Source organism: Palaemon carinicauda, chromosome 30, assembly GCF_036898095.1.
Source record: "Palaemon carinicauda isolate YSFRI2023 chromosome 30, ASM3689809v2, whole genome shotgun sequence".
Taxonomy (NCBI): domain Eukaryota; kingdom Metazoa; phylum Arthropoda; class Malacostraca; order Decapoda; family Palaemonidae; genus Palaemon; species Palaemon carinicauda.
This window is the reverse complement of record NC_090754.1, coordinates 75,545,823-75,567,945: the sequence shown is the minus strand read 5'-3', so window position 1 is coordinate 75,567,945 and position 22,123 is coordinate 75,545,823. Positions and strand designations below refer to the sequence as shown.

At 38.3% G+C, this 22,123-nt stretch overlaps 1 protein-coding gene across 3 annotated transcripts in view; it reads left to right on the top strand.

The window, feature by feature from the left end:
* The window catches only part of LOC137623290 (prostatic acid phosphatase-like), a 106,782-nt gene that overhangs the window by 44,487 nt on the left and 40,172 nt on the right, over positions 1–22,123 (top strand). For 2 of the 3 annotated variants that reach the window (XM_068354071.1, XM_068354069.1), the window contains exons 5-7: positions 1,876–1,996; positions 2,280–2,485; positions 2,991–3,180. In XM_068354071.1, the coding sequence (XP_068210172.1) occupies positions 1,876–1,996; positions 2,280–2,485; positions 2,991–3,180 (517 nt within the window). Of the gene's footprint in view, positions 1–1,875; positions 1,997–2,279; positions 2,486–2,990; positions 3,181–8,504; positions 8,908–22,123 lie in introns of those variants that run through there. The other variant, XM_068354070.1, reaches the window with a different exon arrangement.

Sequence of the window (22,123 nt, the reverse complement as noted above, 5' to 3'; positions counted from 1 at the left end):
TCCAGCATCGAGAGAGTTAGTGTTTTTGAGGTCGTAGCAGCAGCAGTTGTTCTCTTTGCAGAATACTGACTATTAACCTTGCCAAAAGAAAGTTGACGGAGTTCATTTATTTGTTATAGTTTACTGGTTATTTCGGCACTCACTTCCTCTATTCCTGAGTGCAGACATTTTTACTTTTTAACAATGAGAAATAATCCTTATCGACAATCAACAATCAAGAATGTAATTTTTTTTTTTTTTTTGAAGTGGGACTACAGCAAATGCTGTGATATCAAGGACATCCTTTAGAAATTTTGTCAAGTCTTCCTCTAGGCTGATGTTAAGTATTGTATTGCAGATATTTAGTAAGCCTCCTGACAAACCCCCTGCAGTTTTCTACGGTAAATTTTATACAAGACTATTGCCGCTAGCTCTCACCTCTTCCTTGTGCTTCAATAAACTCCATGGTTTTTTTCGGAAGCATTTCTTTTTCCAAGCTTTTGTCATTGTTTACCATGTATGACCCAGATATCATAGCTAAGGTTTTAAATTAGGAAGCTCATGAATTGTTTCCCTCCTTTGGTCAGGAATGTTGATATGCTATCTTATGTTTTCAAGGTGTTACTAGGTGTCAATCCTAAGAATCTGTCTTTTTTTTATATTTTGGCCCAGTTGTTATGGCAATTTGTGTTCTTAAAAAAAAATTTCATTTTTTTTCTTCATTCTGATGATAAATAAAGTTACATTTCTCCCATCAGTCTCACTAATAGCCCCTTCTGTTGCATTCAAATTGAAAACTGTTGAGTTATGGATTAGCCGCTCTTGTTGAATTCTGTGAAGTACAAGCTGAAAAGAGATTTCTGTATGAGAAAGTTACTGTAACAACTGTGATGTATGGATTGGAGTTGTGGGGAATGAAAGTGATGGAGAGACAGAAATTGAATATGTTTGAGATGAAATGTCTGAGGATTACGGCTGGTGTATCTCAAGTAGATAGGCTTAGGAACGAAGTAGTGAGGGTAAGGACGGGTCTAACAAATGAGTTAGTAGCTAGAGTAGATTGTAAATGTGTTTAGGTGGATTGGCCATGTAGAGAGAATGGAAAATGACTGTCTGCTGAAGAAGGTGATGAATGCAAGAGTTGATGGAAGAAGTACAAGAGGAAGGCCAAGGTTTAGGTGGATGGATGGAGTGAACAAAGCTCTAGGTGATAAGAGGATAGATGAGAGGCAAAAGAGCCTGCTATAAATAGGGATGAATGGCGAGCGAGTGTGATGCAGTTCTGGTAGGCCCTGCTGCTTCCTCCAGTTGCCTTGGTGACCGCTGAGGTAGCAGCAATAGGGGATTCAGCATATGAAGCTTCATTTGTGGGGGGTAATGGGGTAGGATGGGCTATGGCAACTTAGCAGTACCAGCCAAACTCGCCTGAATCTCTCGTCAGGCTGGGAGGAGCAAAGAAAAGTCCCCTTTTGGTCTTTTTATTTATGTCGGCTACCCCCTAAAAATGGGGAAAGTGCCTGGGTAAATAGATAGACAAGCTTTGCTTCAGATCCAGATCTGTATATTTTTTAGCAAGTTATTTAACTTTGATATATATATATATATATGTATATGTATATATATATATATATATGCATATATATATATATATGCATATATATATATATATATATACATACATATACATATACATATATATATAAATATATATATATATATATATATATATATTCTTTTTTTTTTCTTTTTGCATAATTTGACATCTAGATGGTCTTGAATGCTAAAAGAGAGGGTGTAACTGAGATGCATTGCTTGGAAGTAAGATAATTTAATATTAATGGATTTGTATTTAGAATATTCTTCTTATAAAAGTAATTCCCTTCTCCATTTTTACAGGCACTTTACAATTTAACACTTCCTGATTGGACTAATGATGTTATGGAGCATATGAAACTCTTGTCAGATTTCAGCTTTGAGATTGTTGCTCTATCTGAAGAACTAAAACGACTGAGAGCTGGTATGTAGCAAGTAATTTACTACATTAGGCATTAAATTTTAGTATTTGTTGTATAATGATTCTTGCATTTGTTAGCCTAAGTGTATACCAGCTTTATCTCTCCCATTTTAGATTTTGTGGATTATTTTCTGGGAATATACAAAGCATTTTTGCATAAACTTTAAATAACATTAGATTAATATCTTGCAAGTTGCATTACAATTATTAAGATGTTAAACTAGAGTCAAGGAGAAAAGTGGAATTTTCAGTAATTCGTTAATTTTCATAACGTCCTATGTTTTAGGTCCAATAATGAAAGAACTTGGAAGTCACATGAGGGAGAAGGCCGATGGTAAATTAGAGAAGGAGAAAATGTTTGTCTACTCTGCTCATGATACTACCTTGGCAACTCTTATGTTGGGGCTAGGAGTTTTCAATAACATAGCACCACCATATGCATCCACAGTGCTTATTGAACTACATAAAATTGATGGTGATCATTATGTTCAGGTACGTAGCACTGGCTGGGAGGAACGTAGAGAGGAGGGGTCCCCTTTTTTTGTTTCATTTGTTTGATGTCGGCTACCCCCCAAAATTTGGGGAAGTGCCTTGGTATATGTATGTATGTGATGTAGCACTAATGTGGCCTTAAGTGGATTGTGAGATATTTCATGGTAAATTAAAAGCAGGTTGTGATTAAATCATTAAATTACTGTATACAGTGCATAAGGATATTTTGAAAATATATTTTCCTAAAATATTGTAGAACTAGTGTACACGACCTGTCAAAAATGGCAGCTAAATATTTAGATATGCACACACACATCAGGGTATGACTATTCCCTATTCCCCCTACCCAAGGGGTGGGGAGAGCAGCATTACAGAAAAGAAATCTGTTTATATATATAGCCAGATAGTTACTCTTTATTTTACTGTATAGGGAAAATGAGGTTTTAGTTTTCACTTTTTAATCTGCACTTTTTTGTTAATTTATTGCATTATTGATTCTTGTTAGATGTACTTCCGCAACGACACCAAGATAGTGGACCCTCCTTATGAACTTACATTACCTGGATGTGAAACCAAGTGTCCTTTAGATAAGTGGATAGAAATTACAAGTGCAGTAATACCTGAGGACTGGGTAGAAGAGTGCAAGAAGCATGATATTCCTTATGATTTTCACATCAATGCTGCTACTATAGCAGGTGAGTTTGATTTTCTTGAAAATTAGAATTATCTTTGTAGATATAGCAGCTGCTTTGATAAGATACATTTATTTGTTCCTATGCATATAAAAACCTTAAATCCTTTAAAATAGAGAATATCTTCAGTGGAGCAGGAACGGCCGTTCAAATCATTAACGAGGTAGTTAACGATAGGTGGTCAATGTTGCTGAGTAGCCCTGCCCACATGTTTGTCAGACATCACTTTTTGTCTTCGGCTGCAACAAGTACGGACATACTGTTGCTTCGTATCTAAAGCTGTTTGATATTTTTATACTTTTTAGCTTTGAATGGTGACATCAGGTCTCATATGATAATGGTACAAATTAGGAATACAAGTGTATATTGGAAACTTTGGTTTATGATCAACCTGCCATAGATCTAATCGTTATTAAAGGGATAATTTTTCAAATTAACCCCTTTTTTAAAGAGTGTAGATCGTGGCCTCCCCTAGTTGGGCATATGCATCGAGAAGTAAAAAGGCCCAGTCTTCCCAGGTGTTATTCTTTGCAAGCTCTTGACTTGCTGAAGAAACTGTTTAGTACTTTATGCTTCTCAATGAGTTTGTCATAGCTGCAACTTCTGGGTATACACTCCTGGCTTAGTCCTGAGGAATATGCTTCAGGAACAGGAAGACCTCAGATCTGTACTCCAACATGTGCTGGAAGCCCTTGTGTGCTGACTGTGGAAAACTAGTAATTACCTTAAGGTTAGCAGGAACTCTCAATGTCTTGAGGGAGGGGATAGCTAAGCTACTTTGCTCTGGTGTCCTAAGGCTACTTTGGTCTGATGTCCTAAGGTTGGAGTTCAGTGATAATCCCATTGACAGCCGTATCAATTATCCCAGTGGTGATCTGTTTGGGTCCATTCCTGTGGGAGTACTGCAGTGCAGTGAAGGGTAAGAGCACAAAAGGCTCTGGGCTGGTAAATCTTTATATACATCCTGGTGCCCATCCCTTATGATAAGCTTTAGTGCTAAAAACAAAAGATTAAGTAGACATTATCCATTCTAAGAAATCATTACTTAAAAAGGTAATTGGGCCTCAGTAAAGCATTTTTTGATTTTGTTTTTAATTTTGGGTGCATTTCAACCTTCAGCTATTATACAAAGCGTATTGTGGCAGTGATTAGTAGTATGAGTCGTGGTAATGATTTTCAGTTAATGAGTCATCACACTCTGTATAGAAGTTGTGTTGATAATGTACAATTACAATTTGAAAGTAGTAAGAATTAAAAAGGCCATGATAAAAAGTACATAAAAAGAATTTAGTGCATTACAGTGGGTTACTTAGTGTCAGTCAACTGCAGATAGGTAATGGTCAGTAAGTTGGTAGGTTATGAGTTGACCCACCCTGGGGCAGCAATCATTCGCGGATTCTCGATTTTTGCACCTGTTTTTTACTTAACCCATGCAAATAAGGAGGGCTGATTGTAGTTAGATAAAGCAATTTGTTCCTTTTCATCTTCCAACTGCCTCTTCCTAAAATATAGAAATTGGAAAAGTACAGAAAGACCAGTTCTGTTTGTATATATCGGGCTTGACGACACCACCTCTCTTTGACGGGCTGGATGACATCCAGGCAATTTCCTGATCTGTGATGGTTACTACGGCCCCATGTAAGCTGGTATGTCAGGAGCTGGTACCTTGGCCTTGGTCACGTATAGCTACAACGGCCCCATGGGAACTGGTAATTCGACCTTGTGGGAACCAGTAACTCGACCCTGTAAGAACCGTTAACTCTACCTTGTGGGAACCAGTAACTTGACTTTGTGGGAACCAGTAACTTACCTTGTGGGAACTGGTAGCTCGACCCTTTGGAAATCTGTACTTCAACCATGTGGGAACCAGTACTTCAGCCTTGTATGGTGGGGGTGATGCCTTGTGTATTGGGCCCCTTGGCTGTTTATGAGTACCAAAGTGGGACAGATCTTCAGTAATCCACCTTCTACAGGTATTTCCTCTTTTTGGAAAATTTTGAGTACTTCTTCACCTTTCCTACTTAGGTGGACTGCGCCCTTCTCTAAGTGGGCTACTGCTGTGTCCCGTATTGAGAAAAGGGAACCTAGTGGGTGTAGCACTATGTGGTTCTCTCCTTGGGTGAGCTTCGTTATCAATGGTTGTTTAGACCTTGACTTCTTGCTGGATGAGAAGTTGGTAAGCGGAAGAAGCAATTCATTCCCCTTCCTCTTCCTAATTTTCTTCTTCATCTTCCGCCTCTTCCTACTTTTCTTCTTTATCTTCCTCTTCTTCCTTTTTCTTTCTGATACTGAAACTACTGTGCTACTTCTAAGAAAAAGTGGGAATCTGGGAAGGCCAGTCGTAGTCTCAAGATAAGACTAGACAACACCACATGTTTGTTGGAACCAGATGGTTACTGACCCCCTAGGGACTGGGTACCAGGGCCCTGTGCTACTGCCTCCCAGAGCCAATCCATGGACCTGTGACCGTGACCTAAGTTCCCCATTTTACCCAGTAGCCAGATGGAACTGAAGTGCACTGGCCCATGTGCACCTGTTGTCGGCCTTATGGGGAAGAGTTGGACGCTTGCCTTCACTTTTCCTTCCTGGCCATTGAACTGCTGCTCTTGCTGTGAAGAGGGTACTGCGGTATCCATTGTTGAAAAGAAGGGTTCTCGGGGTCATCATTGCGAGCTTGTGTACAGTTGACAGACACAGGCCTGTGGTTGAAAGACCTTAACCTCTGCATAGGCACAATGTCAATGCTCCCTCCCCACCTTGATCAGGAGAGGGAAGCATCAAGGTACTCCTTCTGTCTCTACCATGATTAGTGCTATAGATCCTTCTGTCCCTGAGACTACTGGCCTGGTCCAGCTTCAGCCCCCATATTACTTTCCAGGTTCTGTCCTTTGGTCAGAACAATAGTTTTAACAGGGAGATAGATCTCCAGAGCAGCCTATCCCTATGATGCATGATGGTGTTCAAGCTCTTTATCCCACAGGTACTGGACTTTGGATCAGTACTGATGGGAGCAGAGAACCCTAAGTCAGAGTGCTTTTATGGACATTATTAAACTTTTTTTTAAATGCAATAAACCTTTTAAGGTGTCTTTGGTGCCCCTTGAGGTTGATGCCTTCTCTGGAGCTGCCTGGTTAAATCTTGCTAGTTTTTCCTAGTTTGAGAAAACTAGCTCGAATTGATCAGATATATGGCTCTGGGTTCTTTTTCACTTTTTTCAACCAACCATTGTCCTGCCACATGTATTCTCATCTTGTGAATCAGTGGCCATAATCTGGTCGGTCTAGGAGTAGCTCTGATGCCTTAGTCTCACCGGTGCAGACGACCGCTTCTCTCCTTCCGAGGAATCTTGTGTAGGCAACAGTGGAGAGGAGGACTGTTTAGCAATACTCCTGATTTATTGTATTGACTTTTTCAAGGGCTGTGGCTTATTAAAGGTCTGTGGCCAATCTTCGGGTGCTGTCAGGCCTGCGGGATCAGTAATAAGAAAGCTGTGACCTTCCTGCATCCTCTTCCTCTTGAAGGATTTTTGTGCTTGCACAACTCCTGAGGTCCCCATCGTGGTGAAGTCTGGATGGTGAGAAGAGAGAAGGTTGAGGGTGCAACTGGTATCACCATTCCTTCTCTCTCTTGCTGCCAAGAAGGGGAGGCCTGATGGGCCTTTAAGTGTACAGGGCCTAGTTTAGAGTTAGTTAATGAGTGTTGTTCTGCTTCTTCTTTCCTTCCTTTTACTTGGGGATGAAGCTTTCTTAATGATACATGCTGGTAAACTACATTTCATTTGTAAAATGTATATTTCCCTTTAAGGGGGAAGGATGGTGAAATTAATACCTATTCATTGGCCATCCTACGTTATGTATTTCACTCCAGGCTAGGTATTTCATTCCAGACTACATTTTCCCTTCATGGAAGAAAGATACCCTCATCGACAAAGTACCTGGTACTAACCTACTACTGACCAGGCCCTAACAGTTTACTCCTCCCTTTGAAGGGCTAATAGGAAGTTGCTAAAATAATTTTCTTCTCTCATGCATGGGACCAAGGAGACTGGCATTTCCTATTTCTATCTGTCTATCTACCATGACACTTTACCCAATTTTGGAGGGGAGCTGACAAAAAAGTAAAGAAACCAAAGGGTATTTTGCGTCTTGTTCCTCCCAGCCTGATGAAGGACTCAACCGAACCACAAATAAATCTTCATATGCTGAATCCCTTACTGCCTCTACCTCAGTGGTCACCAAGGCGACCGGAGGAAGCAGCAGGGCCTATTGGACCAGGTTCACAATGGCTCGTCATTTATTCCTATTTCTAGCATCTATCCTCCTATCATCCAGAGTTTTCTTAACTCCATTCATCCACCCAAACCTTGGCGTTCAGTTTTACTTCTCCCATCAACTCTTGTATTCATCACCTTCTTCAGCAGATGGGCATAACTGGTATTTCCAGGGAAGAAAAAGAACGACGAAGTTTGTTTTGATGGGGATAGGGACAAAATGTTTGTATATGCATAGGAACAAATAAATGATTTTAAAATTTTGTATCTTTCCTAGCAATACAAATATGAGTTCTGTTTTCTGTATTTAAAGTAAAACTTCCCACTTCAACCAACTCTCATTCCTGAGTCAAAGATCAAAAGGGAAGTTTTGTAGGTGCGTGGGTGAGGTCCCCCCCCCCCCCTCCTTGTACTCACCACGTGTCTTAAACTGTATTGTTAAATATTTTAATGGCTCCTCCAACTCTGCTTAAGATCTCTATTTTAGAGGACTTGGTTTTTGTACCGTATAGTTAGGAAAAAACTAAAATCACTTAAAATTCATTTTTGAAATTTTTGAACAGGGTTTCAGCTTATTTTGTATGCCTTATCATAGTAACTAGTTTTTTTTAGGGGGCTTTGGTTCAGCATCTAATTTAAATCTGTTCATGTTTCAGTTTATTTGTATGTTGATTTATGAGTGTGATTATTTTATGGACATATTCTTTCAATATTCTTCATGAAATCATACCATGGTTAGAATTTATTTGTATATTGTATAGTATAGATTATATGCTGATGACAGGAAATGTTGTTTTGCATCTTTATTAAGTAAGCAGTCAGTAGAATTATCAACTTAACTTATGCAAGGACCATTTCCTTAAAATGTTCCCAATTTAAATCTGTCTTTGAGTTAAGAGATGCGGGCTACAAATATTTTCCTAATGTTTGTCTGCAATTAAATCGCACTTTTAAAAACCAATTTATTTGTTGATGTTTGGTTATGCCAGCTAATGTAAGTTTTATTGTTTTTTTGTCTCTCCGTTCTTCAACTTGCGTCCACAACTAATGACATCAGAGTCCAGTGATTCATTATAAGGTTTTGCTTGTGGTAATTTTTATCCTCCTTTTACCCAATTTTATACAAGAGCAATATTACAAAATTAATTTGTTTAATCTTTTAACAGTATCTTTATGATAAACTCCTTTGTTTGATAACTGTCAACTTTTTACTCATTTAGTTTTTGAAAAGCAAATTATTTACCTACTGTATGGATTATTGTATTTACACTTTAAAAGGTTTTCCATTCCTGAATTGCAACCCTATAATCTTGATCATGCTGTGTAATATTGCTTCCTTTTTATTGTAAATATGAAAAAGCTGTATATCATGGTGTACAGAGCATCATACAAAAGGAGGGTCGTTACTCTTGAAATTTAAGGCCTAAAGTATAAAGGACAAGAAAATTTATGCTTAAAATGGAAAAGATATCTCTAAAGGCTAGCATTTGTTCCCTGCATCTTATTTGGAACAATTTTCTGAATATTTTTTTATGTTTAGATTTTTCTGGTGGTAGTAATTTGGTCAGAATTAAAAACAAAATTGAGGGTTTTCTCAGGGATTTAATTTTTTATACACGACTTGATATGGGGTATATAGTGATTATTTACATGACTTGATATGGGGTATGTAGTGATTTTGTAAAATGATTGTGGCTAATAAGATGTGATCTTATTGCATTTGCAAAGTATTTTTTATACAGTTATTACAATGTAAGAGCTTTGCTTTACCTTGTTAGTGTCAGTATAGTACTGAACAAGTTCACTATATGATTTTACTGACTATATTTTAGAGAAAGAAAAACTTCAGTTCGTAATATTTGGAATCATAAGTACTATACTGAGCAAAGTTATGGGTCATGTCATCTTAGAGACATATGTTCTTGTGTTTCGTGATATACAGTGTCAAAAATGGTTTGCAGTAAGTTTTTCAAGTTTCCTTATTTTTGGAGTTTTCTCTGTTTTATTGGGGTTAGGCTGTTTTGTGGTCCCTAAAGACTTTCTTGTAAAGGCAAGAATAGAACTGTATGCATAAGGGAGACCCATGGGTATAGTCTCCATTAAACCTGTAACAGCATCAATGCTGAATTCTTCTGCTAACTTATGACACGTCACCCGTTGAGAACCATAACTAATGCTTGTTTCTCTTCCTCTTATTTTTATGAAGTTTTTATACTTTATATATGGTGTATCTAATTTAATGTTGTTAATGATCTTGTAGTATTTTATTTTGATTGTTATACTCTTGTACAGTACAGTTGTTTATTAATTTCCTGGTTTCCTTTCTTTACTTGGCTATGTCTCCTTGTTGGAGCCCATGTGGTTATAGCATCATGTTTTTCCAACTAGGGTTGTAGCTAAGCTAGTAAGAATGATAAAAATAATTATCTGGGCATTTATTCATCACCTGGCACCATGTCCTTAATATTTTCCTCTGAACTACTGATAATTGTATGGATTTCTGCCTTAGCTTCTAAGTTAAGTACAGTGTCTAAATTAATTATTTACTTTATTTGTAGCCGTAGGTAACAGTTGTTTTTTTGTGGTAATGACTGGTCAGTTGTATGAGAAACAATAACAATTCTAACTGTCATCCAGCATGGGAATTGATGATGATTATTTTTTTATGTATTATGAGTTTTAGTTCAATTTCATATGAAGGAAATAACCTAGCCTAAGCTGGTGGTTTTTGATAACCTTTTTGATTTAGCATAGCCTAGATTCCAACTTTTTGGAGGGTGCTTGATTACCTGTTGGGAAGGAAAGGGTTAGTCGTCTTTGGATAAATGCATTTTATCTGGTTGATTTGGTCAAAACCTTAGCCTTTTAGTTTCCCTACCATAAGAAGTTGAATAGTAATGTGGCCCCTTTTTCTCGTGGGTACAGAGAACAAAGATTTTCTCTTCCTTGTTTGAGATTCCAATCAAATCTTAAGTAATCACTTCTGATTTTTCACTTATCAGATGAGTGACTTGAAAGCCATGTGTAACCAGGTGGGGTGCAATAACCCTACTAACTCTTGTGGCTGTCATGCTTGATGTCGCTATCTTAGTGACTGGTTTACCTCTTGGGAAATAGCATGGGTCCCTGAGAATTGTCCTATCTGCGTGTAATTGATTCAAGCAGCAATATTAAGTAAACCACAAGCAGTAAACTTACGGGTTAATACTCCTTTTTCTCCTTTCAATGTGGGTAAAAGGATTTGCAAAGATATTGTAAGGGACTCCAAGAACTCAGCAGTGAGGGGTTTAGGTCGGGAAAGTGGTGGACCAGTCCCCTAACCAAGTAAAAAATTTTGAGTTGGAGGATGAGCTAGACCCTAAAGAAGAGGCAGCTGTACTCCAGGGTCCTCAGCAGGGACTTATGTCTCACTTTCGAGGCGTCCTTTTAGGTGCTTCCAGGGTTTTTGCTTGCTTGCTAGTAATGCTCAACTCAGGTTACCTATGGGCAGGGGATTGTTCATGTTGGGTTCAGCTAGCTTGCATCCCCTATGAATACCTCAATGATTGCTTAGTCGAGGCACCAATCTGTTCCCTCTTGTTGTTCTTTCCAGGGACCTAACAATTTTTAGAGTTCCTGTTGCCTCCTGCTCCCTCCACTTTCCAACCTGATGATGTTACTAAGTTCCAGTGGTGGTTGCCTCTTCACGCTCGTATTCTTTGGGTTCGGTGATTGCGGAAGAGTTTGTAGGAGCGTGTTCTGTTGTTGATTTAAAGGATGGGGACTCTGTGGGTAATCCGTGACAACTTGGCATGGGATACGCTTTCTGGCTTCGCGTGAACGTATTTTGTTGTGGAGATATAGATATTACCTTTGATGAAATGGGATTTGAAGACTTCCCCCTCATGCTAGCATATTAGTAACCATCTCCTAAGGCGTCGCCCCAGCTTACGTGGAAGGAGGTGTTTGATAACGTGCACATCTTCCAGTTTACACCGAAATCCCTGGTACTGATAACATGCCTATCTCCCGGCTTACACTGAGAGGGATGTTACTGATAACGTACAAGACAACCCTTGAAAGTTTTGTGAAAGCAGTCTCGGATGCTGTGAGGTTGCCTCTCAATTGCAGATTTTCTGAGGCGACTGTGGTTGGGATGATAATGTCAGTCCAGAATGCACCCTCTGATGGGTGTGGAATCAATTAGTTATATGCTGCTGAAAGTTGATTCCATCCTCAAAGAGTGTAATTACTTTTCAGGGACTTAGCCCAAGGGGATTGACAGATTCATGGAACTGTAATGGTTTCGTGAAATCTGTTTCCCCAAGAAACAGGATGCCTTTATTAGCCCATATTAGGAGGGTGATGGTTTCCCCTGATTTCAGAGGCAATGAGGACAGTGTAATACAGCACTTGGCAGACTTATTTTTTCCTTTTTGGTAGTTGGAGCTGCTGGTAATCACAGATTATGCCAAAATTACTCTGAAAACCTAAAAATGGGGATTTCCAGGCCTTTGTATAGGTAAATTTTGAGGCAGGACAGCAGGTTCAGTATTGGTATCTTGTGATCTGGAAAATTGGTATTAGAGTAGTTTTCATAAAATCCAATTCTTGGTAAATAGAGCTAGGTAAATGCTTTGTAAGTAAACACTTTGCTTTTGGAGAAGTGGAGGAAAGTCTTTCTACTCGTATTGAAAAGGAAGATTTTTTATTATAAGGGTAATTTTTACAATCTGGATCAGCAGGAGTATTTGAAGCATTGTACAAAAAGATTGACATCGTAGAAAGTTCAACTCTTCCACTTTGCTTGCAGTGTCCCTCAAGGTGGTGGGAGACAGCATCAACAACCAACTCCTTTGGCAGAAGCGCAATCCCTGAGTATTGTTGCTAAAGGATTCTCAGACGTTGGACCTCGCCAAAGGGTCTTTCCAAATGGGGTTGGGGAGATTATAGAAAGGAGTTCTACATGTTTTGGAAATGATCCTCTCAGTTTACAGCATTTCACATAAATGTATTGGAACTGATGACAGTATTCCTGACACTAGTTTTCTAAAGTCTTCTTGGACGTTGGACCTCGCCAAAGGGTCTCACCAAATTGGGTTGTGAAGATTATAGAAAGGAATCCTGTATGTTTGGGGAATGATCTTCTTGGTTTGTAGCATTTCACACACATTTAGTGGAACTGTGGACAGTATTCTTGACACTCATTTGTTTCTAAAGTCGTCTTAAACGTTGAACTTCACCAAACGTTGAACTTCACCAAAGGGTTTCTCCAAATTGGGTTGGGGAGATCATAAAATAAAAGTCCTACATGTTTAGGAAATGATCCTTTCAGTTTGCAGCATTTCACATAAATTTATTGGAACTGATTACAGTATTTCTGACTCTGAAGAATCCAAGACTTTAAAGGAACTCCTCAAAATCTTTAATAACAGCCAGACAGCAGTCTATTGTCTCTGGAGAGGGGGTTCATGATCAAGAACTCTTTGAATGCAGTGATATTTCCAATTATGAAGTTTTTCAGGAGAGGGATTTGTTCTGCATCTTAGTCCACCCCTCAGGCTCTCCAGTATTGTGGCGGATGCCTTGTCCAGGAAGACAGGTCTTGGTGCAGAATTGATTTTTAGATCAGAGCTCCTTCCATGAGATCCTCAAAATTATCCTGGATCTCCAAGTGGACCTTTATGTGATGAAAGAAAACCTCAAACTTCTGCTCTAAAGTACTGTACAGTAGTTCCAAATGTAGATTTTCAAGTAGTTGCAAGAGTTGCCTTGAACCTAGGCTAGAAAAGATAGTCTTCAGCCCGTCGGTGTTTCCTCAGAGTTCGATTTCACAGGTTTTGAACTTCCTATTATACTTCAAAAGGACAGCTGTGTTTGTGGTTCGATCGTTGGTTTTCATTCCTTTATCTGAAACCAAAGTCATACCCTCCCCAGTTGGAAAGTATCATATAGAAGAGAATGAGAATATTTTTGTTTCATCCTTTCTGACTCAGAACCTAGAAGCCTGAATTATCTCCCCTGTATATCTAGAAGAGACTTTTCTATAAAGAAATTTTATGCATTTGAAGGGCTGTGAGAAGTCTTCCTACATCAGACAATACCAGTCAATGTTAAAGTTATGGATAGTTGTCCTAAGGGATAACACCCCATGCCAGATAATCCCCAACTTCTTGGCTTCTTTTCTGGTCCAGCCTTTAAAGATAGAAAGCTGGAGTCATCAATAATTTTGTCATACAAATCTGTTTTGACAGAACCTTTCAGGCAAGTTTTTAACATGGATTAAGATTCGATAAAGTTTCACATAATTAATCGGTCCATTGTTATAGAATGACCGTCATTAGCAATTTCTTCAGTTTATAGGTTTATTGATCCATTCTATGTTTTAGTAATAGTCCTTTGGGATGACACAGCAGTCTCACCACAAAAAAGGGGTTGATGAAGGAAAATTCTATTTTTGAGGAGGTACTGTGTGGTTCTTTAGATCTTCCCTTGACTTATGAGGGGAAATGAGACATTCCTTGCTTGAAAAGATGATTACTAAAAAAAAAAAAAAAAAAAAAAAAAAAAACTGCTAACATTGTCTTCAGTATTAATGCTGTAATGGCTTTTAGTGGATGACATGTCGTCTGTTAGCAAACAAATTCAACATTAGAAGTTTTAATTATGTGTTTAATAGAGCCTGAACCCATGTATCTCCCTTTTACATACCGAGTCACCTGTGTATCTCCCTTTTACATACCGAGTGTCTCTGTGTATCTCCCTTTTACATACCGAGTCTCTCTGTGTATCTCCCTTTTACATACCGAGTCCCTCTGTGTATCTCCCTTTTACATACCGAGTCCCTCTGTGTATCTCCCTTTTACATACCGAGTCCCTCTGTGTATCTCCCTTTTACATACCGAGTCCCTCTGTGTATCTCCCTTTTACATACCGAGTCCCTCTGTGTATCTCCCTTTTACATACCGAGTCCCTCTGTGTATCTCCCTTTTACATAATGAGTCTCCTGTGTATCTCCCTTTTACACACCGAGTCTCCTGCATATCGCCCTTTTACATACCGAGTCTCCTGCATATCGCCCTTTTACATACCGAGTCTCCTGCATATCGCCCTTTTACATACCGAGTCACAAGTGTATCGCCCTTTTACATACTGTTAGCTGTGTATCGCCCTTTTACATACTTAGTCGCCCGTGTATGTCCTTTTACATACTGAGTCACCCGTGTATGTCCTTTTACATACTGAGTCGCCCGTGTATGTCCTTTTACATACTGAGTCACCCGTGTATGTCCTTTTACATACTGAGTCGCCCGTGTATGTCCTTTTACATACTGAGTCACCCGTGTATGTCCTTTTACATACAGAGTCACCCGTGTATGCCCTTTTACATACCTACCCACCCGTGTATGTTTTTTTACTTACTGAGTCGTCCGTGTATGACCATTTACATATTGAATTAAACGTGTACAGTATCTCCCTTTTACATACTGAGTCCATACCTTACGTGTTGATACACTGGTCCTTGGGCAGGAAAGGCAGTATTTATTTAGGATGTAATGTTATTTTGGATTTCCTGCTCTAGCCTTTACAAGAAAGTTCTTGTGGACCATGCAACACTTCCCTGAAACTAGGTTTTTTCTCCGTCAAAGCCCTTTTTTTATGATATAATTCGCATGACCCATTCATAAACTTTGTTTTCCCTTATGATTGGGTGTTGATAGCATCTTGAGTACCATGCTGATTGAAACTAGATATTAGCTCTGAAAAGAGAATCTCTTAACTTCAGGGTGTTTTTTTTTTAAGTCTGATTTAAAGGACTGGTGACTAGAATTTTTACATTTACCATTTAATACAATTTGTAGGTTATTTTAAATGTTTTTTAGGGGGTTTAGAAATTTAATATTTGTTTAATTGGGTAGTATTCTGTCTATTATCACAGATAAATGTGTTAAGCTTTACAGTTTAGTAAAATTTTATATACTGTATATATCCACATACTGTATAAGACTTATACAACCTATATGGCAATCACACCTTGAATTCCAAATTATGTTTATTGGTAGGCTAGCCTAACCTTCGGTACGATAACCGATAATTAAGGTAACGAATCCATATTTACCTTACTTACTACAGTATTGGCATAAGTTCATGATAAATAGCCTATTTGAGGAAAAATTCCATATCAACATGAAATCAAATATTATCAATGCTAGTCCAGCTGAGAAAATGTAAAATAATTGAGTTATACTGTAATAGCATTCTCAGCAACCTTAATTTTTGTCGTTTTATAACCTTTAGTTGATTTTAACGGTAGTGTTAATGAGGGTAGTAATAAAATTAAGATTAGCATAATATTCATTTTTTATTAAACACCATTCATGAAAAAAACATTATATAATATTGCCCTTTTTTCATTTATTGTGAATTTCCAATTATAAGATAAATCAAACAATATTAGAAATACCATCATTACTGTAGTACATAACCAATAGGCTATTTGGTAGATATCTATTGCTACAAAAGATAACCAATACGCAGATGTCTACATTCATTCATTTGTTTGTTATGATTTGTGTTGAAATGTAGACAAAACATTCAGCTTTTGGCAATCTGATAAGGAAAAGTAAAGCAATATTAGTAATATCATTAGTAATAACATTATCATTTCGTAGCCTATACTTGGTAGATATCTGTTGCTGCAAAAGTTAACCTATACACAGATGTGTACATGAGTTTGTTTGTTGGGATTGGTGACAAAGCGTAAACAAAACAATCTGTTTTTGGCGAGGTGTTTAGGAAAAGCATGATGTGACACTGACTTTATTTATTTTATTTTTATAATTCTAAGGATAGAACAAAAGCTAGCCTATTCACTAATGGGTTTGTAATTCATGTGGTCTTATATAACAGATATGACCTAAATTAATTAAAGGTTGTTTTATACATGGAAATATACGGTTGATAATTTTTTTTTTTAGTTGGGAAAAAAATAGAACAATGAAGGCACTTCAGTTGTACATATTCTTGCATGGGAACGTTGATTTAAGTGTTCATGCTTTTTCTTTTTCTTCTGAAATTTTATTATCAGGTTAAATATTTAGATGCTGTATTTAAAAATATATTAAGCTTGAATTTCCCAAATTTATTTACATGCTTCAAATAACCCAAGTATATTTGAATTTGCAGTGCTATAATTTCAAAATTTATCTTGTTTAGTGTTTGCCACAGTGAAATCTGTTTTTTTTTTTTTTTTTTTTTTTTTGTGTTTTTCTTTCCATAATTGTAGTTTTCATTTTCATACAGTTCCTTAATGTGATCTCTCTATAAAAGAAATCTGTATTAAAATTACAGGTGAACAGTGAACAGATGTAGTCAAATCTTTATATTTGGGAGTTAGTGAATAAAAAAAGGCATTTTTATTTATTAGAATTTGTTTATAAAGTTAAACCTCTTAGCACTTTGTGGACTTCTTGTGATGACTTTGCATTCAATGCATTTATCGGTACTGGCTCGTTTGCGGAAGGGGTTATTGAAAGATTGCTAACGTCAGTTTGGTTCTTCTACCTTTTTATTATACATTTAATGGGAAGTTGCTACAGGAAGTTTCATATATTTTTTATAATTTTTTAAAACCTAAAGGCTCTTAGTGTAAAACTAAATTTAGAATACTAAACTAGTACATACTCACAGAATGATGGTCTATCAGAAACTGTGAAAAGAAAGTACTGTATTCTGTAATCAAATTCATGGCCATGGGTTAATTTTTGTAAATTCCAAGGAATTTTTTTTTTACTACTGAATACAGTATTGGATTGTATTGTCCTTGAATTGGTGATACTAGCTGCTGTTAAACACTCCAAATTAACTTAATATTCAGTGATACAGTAGGTTTCTACCAAGATAAGTCTTGAACTTTCTATAACAGCTGGGAAAGTGGATTTCTTGTTAACCTGAACTACAGTCCTGTTTGTATCACGGTTTTGGTCACTGATCTCATATGAGTAGTGTTCTTTCATCTTATACTTTCATATAAGTGAGTGGTGGTATTTATTTATTTTGATCTTATATTTAAGAAAATTATTTTTCATATTTGTTTTTAAATGTTTATAGAATTTTGAGTGTTTTCAAAGAATTCAGCATGCATAACTTATGGTGCTGTTATTATTTTTATATGCGTTATAACTGTTCAGTTATTATTTTACTGTAATTTTGAAGGCTGAGGAGATTGACTTCTATATTATTTGCTTCTTCAAACAAAGTCATTAATCATAAGATGCCTTTCTCCCATATGACAACCCTCCAGTTGCATCAACTTCTAATTATGGAAGAAAATTAGCCCACTGCATATGCCCAGACCTCCCATAAGGAGCCTCTTGTCGAGTTCATTCTTCTATGTGGCTACGAGTCTCATCACATTCCCTAGTTTTGCCTTATTAGATTTCTTGTGCTGTGTACCATAACCAAATCTCTTTAGGTTCTCTCTCTGTAATCTTTTGTTTTTGTCAAGTAAACAGGGTATGTGAAGATTTACTTGTGAAGAATTGGTACTCAGCAGAGGGGAAGTGGAACAGTGGGTTTTTGACAAATTGAAATAACTCCTGTTCAGTACCTAGTTTCTGTCTTGTGCATATCCTTTCTTTTGGGGACCTTAGTTTTATTACTACTATTATCACAAAATTGATTTACAGTAATTATTTATAGATGTATATACTGTGCAAAAAGAAGAGGAGGAGGGCTGTTAGTAGACAGATGGCAAGGTCAGATTTATTATTTAGAAGGAATGTAAATTTGAGTGAATAGACATAAGTTAAGTTTTGAATTTAAAAAGAATAGCAATGTGAGGGGCAAAATGTTTTAAAGATTTTATTTAATTCAACTTTAAAGAATCTAAAACCAAGTTGGTGAAGAAATTTCTGTTCTTTAAAAATTTATCGAACGAAAGAAGGAATAGGAATTTAAGAATCTATTACTGAGAACCTACATTGAGAGAAAAGGAAAAATTTCAAAGCTAAATGTCCATCTGAAATAAAAAGCAATATAGCATGCGAAGACCACACATTTTTTATCTAACTATGTTATATGAAGTACATATAATACTATAGATTGAGAAAAGGTGATAATTAACCCTTTGAATACCATCAGACATATTTTATTTTATCCCCATGTGATGTATTTTATGTCCAGTAATTTCCTGTACAATAATTTATTTTTCTTTACTAAATATAGTATGTAAAATATAATAATGGAAATAGAATTTATTTAGCTATTTGTTAAACTTTATTAAAACATCTCTTAGTATTATTAGTTTTTGTGCTAATAGGGATTAAGACTTATCGAAAAAGGGCCTGGTGCGTTAGTGTTAAACTTATTTGTAAAGAGTGGAATTGATAGGGTTAAAAGAATAACAGTGGAGAGGAGGATGTGCTATTACTCTGAAATGTATACAGTAATCCCTCACCATATCATGGTTCATCTGTCACTCCCTCAGTAAATCACAGATATATACAGTATAGATTATATCAGACTCCCTTTTATATCGAGTATTTTTGAGGGCAGATAAGTTTTATATTTTTCATTTTTTAATTATTTTTTTTTTTTTAGAAATTGCCATTATTATGGGGGAAAGCTGTTGAAGATTTTGAAATTCAGATTTTTAAACAAGACTTACCCGGTAGTTATATATATAGCTTACGTCCCCGACCTCAACGGCAGAAAATTCGAAACTCACGCCAACCGCCAGTTGGATAGCCAGGTGTGCCACCCCTGCACCCTAGCGAGGTACCTGGGAACCATTCCAGTGACCCTCATATATTCCTTGCCATCGCTAGCGGCGACACGTGAATTCTACTCCGTCATTACTGATCGTTTTTTTGGTGAAGTACAAATCTTTGGTTATTGACTCCCGCTTGTTTTTGATCTCGCTTTAGATATTTCTTGATTTTGTTTGGATTAGATGATTTTTTACCTTTACTTGTCTGAATTCTCTTAAATTTTCAAAATGGCCATCCCCCCTATAACTTTTAGGTTATGTGTGACTAGTGGGTGTAAGACCCGTATGGCTAAAGCCTCTCTTGACCCCCATTCTCTCTGTGTTGCATATAGAGATAAAGAGTGTGATTTAGGTGATCGCTGTGACGAATGTGTTTTGCTGTCAGAGCATGAATGGATTGAGTTTGATAGATACAGATGTAAACTCAAAAGGGATAGATTGAGGCGTAGTTCTTCTCGCTCATCTAGAGATATTTCCTCTTCCCATATCATTAATCATATTCCTTCACCTGTTGTGGTTGATCCCGATCCCACTATTGCAATTGCTAATGAACCTTCACTAAAAGATATGTTAGTGGCGATTCAAGCTCTCGGCGCTAAAGTTGAATCTTTGAATGCGGGCAGGACACTGTTGATGTCCGATGTGCGTTTATTAAAAGGTGAAGGTGCAAGTGTAGTGACGTTAAGTGCAGTGGAGGGTGCGCCTGCTCGTGTCTGTCGTCCTCCTAGTCCTAGACCTCTTCCAAGCTCCCCAACCCCTGGGAGAAGGAATGTCGAAAGGCGAAAGGAGACGAGGGGCTTTATCAAACGAGCAGATGTCCCCTCGAACGTACCTGTGGGCGCCTCCCAGGACGTTTGCCCTCACCATTGGAAAGGTGAGGTTAAGTGTTTTTCATCGTCTTCGGATGACCCCCTTGCCTAAAAGAGGCTGGAAGCTTGCTTCCAGACCTCTTAAGAGGTCCTAGGATAAGGCCTATCGACGTCCTGCTAGTTCAAAACCTGGATGTAGTCACTGGGATACTCCAGAGCCTTTTGAAAGTCCCCCGATCAAACGTCCTTTTAGAATGCTGGACGTTTCCAAAGATCCTTCTGTGCACTCAGGACCAGGCTTTACCTCTTTCCAAGCTCCCAAGCAGCCTTCAGACTGGTTTTTGCCTTCTAGGCGCTCTGTTCCGTTTAGCCATGAGGAGAACGTTGTGATTTCATCACCGATTTCACAACGTTCGGATCGTAACTTTGTAATTCTTCAAGACATGCAAAGCAGGCTCTCGTCCTTTATGCAATCATACCAGCGAAGCGACAAATCTCATATCAGCAATCGTGATCGGAGCACCGAGCCAGGACGTGTTTCCGAATGCCCTCGTAATCGGGGATCTAAGCTTACTGCTAGCCGGTACGAACGGCCTTTAGGAAGTGATCGTGATCGTTCTCCTAAGTCCGCAGTCCACAGTTCTTTTATTGAACGCGAACGAGACAGTGTGCGCGTGCGTTCTTCTAAGAAAGACATCGGACGTCCTGTTAAACAGGTTATTGAATGTCCTTGCAAACGGGTCACTGAACGTCCTGTTATACAGGCTTATGTTCATTCTTTGGATAAGTCTTTCGAACGTCCTTCGATTCAGGATCCTGGACTTCCTACAGAACAGGCTGCCGATCCTCCTTCGGAACAGGCTGCCGAACAACCTTGCGAACAGGCTACTGAACGTCCTTACAAGCAGGCTGCCAAACGTCCTATCATTCAGGAAGTTTCTCTCTCCGCCAATTATTTTAGTGAGCGTCCTTCAGGTCGTGTTTCCGGGAGGATTACAGTTGAACGAGTCGCTGAACAACAAGTGGTTCGTAGTACCAAACGCTTGTCAGCAGTTGACGGCAAGCGTGTTTCTGAATATGATCCTGAACGTCTTATCCCTTGTCATATTTCGGATGTTATTTTGGATTACGATGAGGAGCCTCATTCTTTTCAAGACATCGATATGGTTCATGTACAGGAACTTCTCATCTCCTATCGAGCTGATCGCGAGCGTTCGGATGAGCTGCACGCGACTCTGCCGCCTGTTACTATTCGCAATGAGCCTATTTCTATTGCGATTGGCACTCAGGATTTTTCTGAAATTGAAACCGCTCTTAACCCTACTGCTCCCGAAGGAACGTTGCAAGAGAAGAAAGTAGAAGGCCAGCTTTCTCCTATGGAGTTTGATAACGTTTCAGAGGACGAGGACTCTGTTTCTTTCCGTCATTCTGCCGATCTTAAAACACTAATGAAAGCTTTTACGGAAGAGTTTTCAGACTTTTTTGTGCTTATAGCTCCGCGCTCGCCTCCGTCTGAGTTTACTCTCGGCAAAGCCTCTAAGAAAGCCCGCTTTACTAAGATGGTACTGTCGCGTTCATCCAAGAGAGCTCTTAAATTAATGGGTGACTGGTTACAGTCTAAGAAGGCCTTAGGAAATACGTCTTTTTCCTTTCCTCCAGCTAGACTGGCTTCGAGGTCGAGCATCTGGTACGAGACAGGAGAAGTTCTCGGCTTGGGGATTCCTGCCTCTGCCCAGGGAAATTTCTCAAGCCTCGTAGACGCTCCTCGTTGGTCGGCCGTGAGAAGGACCGAGATTTTTTGGTCTACTTCAGAGATGGACCATCTTCTCAAGGAAATTTTTTGAGCCTTTGAAGTTTTTAACTTTTTAGACTGGACACTTGGGGCTTTGGGTAAAAAAAGTTGAGACTTTTAAAGAGGGAGATACCTCTGCCCTGGTCCATTTGACGTCGTGCATGGACAAATCCTTGAGGGATGGCTCTATTGAACTTGCAGCTCTCTTTTCCGCAGGCATCCTTAAGAAAAGAGATAACTATGCTCTTTTCTTTTGCCGGGGGTGACTCCCTTCCAGAAGTCCGAACTTTTATATGCGCCTCTTTCTCCATTGCTGTTCCCACAAG